This window comes from Spermophilus citellus (genome assembly GCF_964194105.1).
Source record: "Spermophilus citellus genome assembly, contig: SCAFFOLD_311, whole genome shotgun sequence".
NCBI lineage: Eukaryota > Metazoa > Chordata > Mammalia > Rodentia > Sciuridae > Spermophilus > Spermophilus citellus.
The window spans coordinates 226,544-229,727 of NW_027672738.1; the positions used below are offsets into that span (position 1 = coordinate 226,544).

At 45.4% G+C, this 3,184-nt stretch overlaps 1 protein-coding gene across 1 annotated transcript; it reads left to right on the top strand.

Moving 5' to 3' along the window:
* Positions 1–928: 928 nt before the first annotated feature.
* On the top strand, positions 929–1,811 carry LOC308640670 (vomeronasal type-1 receptor 90-like; the record flags this gene model as incomplete). Its single annotated transcript, XM_081312471.1, has 2 exons — positions 929–1,422; positions 1,469–1,811. The coding sequence occupies 2 exons, from the start codon at positions 929–931 to the stop codon at positions 1,809–1,811; spliced, it is 837 nt and encodes a 278-aa protein (XP_081168597.1).
* Positions 1,812–3,184: the final 1,373 nt, after the last annotated feature.

Here is a 3,184-nt window from a genome sequence, read left to right on the forward strand (position 1 = left end):
CCTCTCTCAGCATGAGATTGGATTCCCATCTTCTAATTAAAACACTGAAAATTATGACCCCCAAACATACTGACATTGTACAGGAGATAGTGGCACAAACCTGTAATCCCAGCATTTTGGGAGGCCAAGGCAGGAGGATAACTGATTCGAGGCCAGCCTCAGCAACACAGCAAAGCCCTAAGCAATTTAGTGAGACCCTGACTCAAAATAACAAAGTAAAAAGGACTGGAATATGGCTCAGTGGATAAGCACCCTTGGGTGCAATCCCCGGTACAAAAAGAAAGTATTTAAATTGTGATTACTTTGTACCCTTTTTCCATGTACTAAAGAATGGACAGAAAAGAAATTTTAGAATACGATCCTGCTAATCACTGATGGTTCTGCTCACTTAGATGTGGTTTTTCTGGTATAATTAAATATATGTAAAATAATATATGTGGTTAAGCAACCTTGGGTTCAGTCTCTGGTACCAAAACATATATATCAATCAATAAATGCAAGAAGTCGGATTGCAGAGCCAACATTTTGATATCTGGTCTGTAAGCTGGTGACCAACAACCCAAACACTGGAGGGACAGAGCTGTACGAGGCTGTCCCCTTGACACCCTTTCCTTGAGAATTCTCTGTGGACGTCCCTGCAATCTGCCGCACTGGAGTCCCTTCAAATGCCACATACTCAATTTTGGTCAGCTCACTACACGTGCCCAGGCAGATCCATGGTGGCCCTGGCCATGAAAGCACAGAGACCCAGGGGAGATGTTGTGCCTGAGTGCTGAGAGGACTCGGGAGGGGGTGTAGGGACCCCCATGTTTTGAAGCGGGCAGTTTAAGGGGTCGGGATGTTGAGGCTGGTGATGGTTCTGAGGAGGAGTTGACCTTCCTTTTATTCTAAGGTGTTGACCATCTGCTTCTTCTCCCCAGAAAAAAAGATGACCCAAAGCAGCACACTTTACATTTTTCTTGCTGTAAGAAATGTCTTTTGTTTCCAAATTGTCATCGGGATCACAGCCAACGTCTTCCTGCTTCTCTTCCACGTCCTCATGTTCCTTGTCCAGTGCAGGACCAGGCCTATGGATGTGGCCATCACTCACCTGGCCCTGATTCACCTGCTGATGCTCATACTCAGGGCACACCTGGACCTAGGCATTTTGGGGGTTCAGGACTTTGGGAACGACATCACATGTAAAGCCATCATCTACCTGTACAGGATGATGAGGAGCCTGTCGGTCAGTACCACCTGCCTACTGAGTGTCCTGCAGGCCACCACCCTCAGCCTCAGAAGCTCCTATCTGGCCAAGTCCAAGCACACGTCCCCACAGTGCAGTGCGTGGACCTTGGTTACTTTCTGGGTGTTCAACGTGTTCTTCAATGGCTGCCTCTTGGTCTCCATGGGAGGCCCCTCCAATGACACAGCAGCTTTCAGGTTTGTCTGAGTCCTGCACTGTTGGCCCCACGGGTCACTACTTCAGGACCTTCTTCTCCCTGATGGGAATACTCCGGGACATCTTCCTCATGGGGCTCATGGTCGCCTCCAGTGGGTACATGGTGACCCTCCTGTGCAGGCATAAGAGGCAGTGCCAGCACCTCCACAGCACCAGCCTGCCCACAAGAGCCTCCCCAGAACTGAGAGCCACCAGGACCATCCTGCTGCTCATGGGACTCTTTGTGCTCATGTACTTTGTGGACTGTGTGTTCTCCTCCTCTTCGGGAGAGATGCACAGGGAGGATCCCACTCGCCTGTGGGTCCAGATGCTTGTGGGCAATGACTATGCTACCCTCAGTGCCTTGATACTCATCTGTGCTGAGAAATGAATCATCAATTTCTTCCAATCCACACGGGGGAAGGAGAGGAAATGTTTACACAGTGCCAGATAACCGCTTCTTTTCTCACCTCCCACTTTACTTCTGAATTTCCACAAATGTGTTTGAGAGGCTGAGGCAGGAGGATTGCAAGTTGGAGGCCAGCCTCAGTAACTTAGCAAGGCCCAAAGCAACTCAGTGAGACCCTGTCTCTAAATAAAATAGAAAAAGGGATGGGAAAAGGTTTCCATGGTAAAGTGGCCCTGGATTCAATCCCTGGTATGAAAATATTAAAAAAAAGACTGATTCACCGATTTAGTATGCATGACCTTACTAAGCATCACCAAAATAGATACCATTCACTGTCCATGGATTACAAAGTGTGCTCACTCTTGCCTGGAAAAATTCATGTTGGAAGAACTATTTTGCTTTATCATAGAAAGAGAAAAAATATGCATAAGTACAACTCTGTGTACCTTTATATAATTAGTGTTTTGATTCTTTCTTTCATTAGAGCAACAAATATCAACTAAGATCATCAATTCCCTCAATGTTAACTTCACAAGTTTTTCAAATCACAACTATCCCTTTTTCCTCCACATATTTCTTTTCATTCACATTTTCATATATTAATTTTTTCAACATGATTTTATTTGCCTCTGAACAACAAGCCCATAGTGAGCGTAGGTAACAGGAGTCCGAGTACAGGAGAGAGTTCAGGTAGAAAACAGATCTCATTTACATCCCAGTTCTTTTTCTGTGGACCTTGCAACCTCAACCTATTGGCCTCTTTCAGCCTCATTGAAGACTTCAGAGATTAGCCTGGTGCCTGCATGATGATGATATGCAAATGTATGAAGCAAGCCATGATAAAAAATTAAAGTAACAGCTAACTTCTGTGTGCACACATATTACATGTATATATTAACTCTTAGTGACCATAGTGAGGCTCTGAAGGTATTAATCTTACTGTCCCCTCTTTACATGAAGGAAATGAAGACACAGATAAATAAAGTCAGTGAATTGTAGAGGAAATAGGTGGAGAAAATCAGGATTTGATTGACAGTCAGGCCACAGGTCCTGGGCATCAGCACCTAGCCAATGGTATTTCTGACAGAACAGTGACGTCATGTTAAAGTGGCACACAGGTATCCTATCAATTGCTACAGACAGCTGGGGACTGGAATGCCAACCCCATCCTGCATCTGTCTAGCTTAGAAATGCAACTGGATTCCAGGTGGCCATGTGTGACCTATGGTGACACAGCATTAACCAAAGAAATCAGGCTGTTGGATTGAACACCAAAAAGTCAACGTGAAAGCTGTTCAGTGATGTAGTTGGTCAACCCCTGGAGGAGACCCAAGCCATCACCTTCCTTCTGAAAT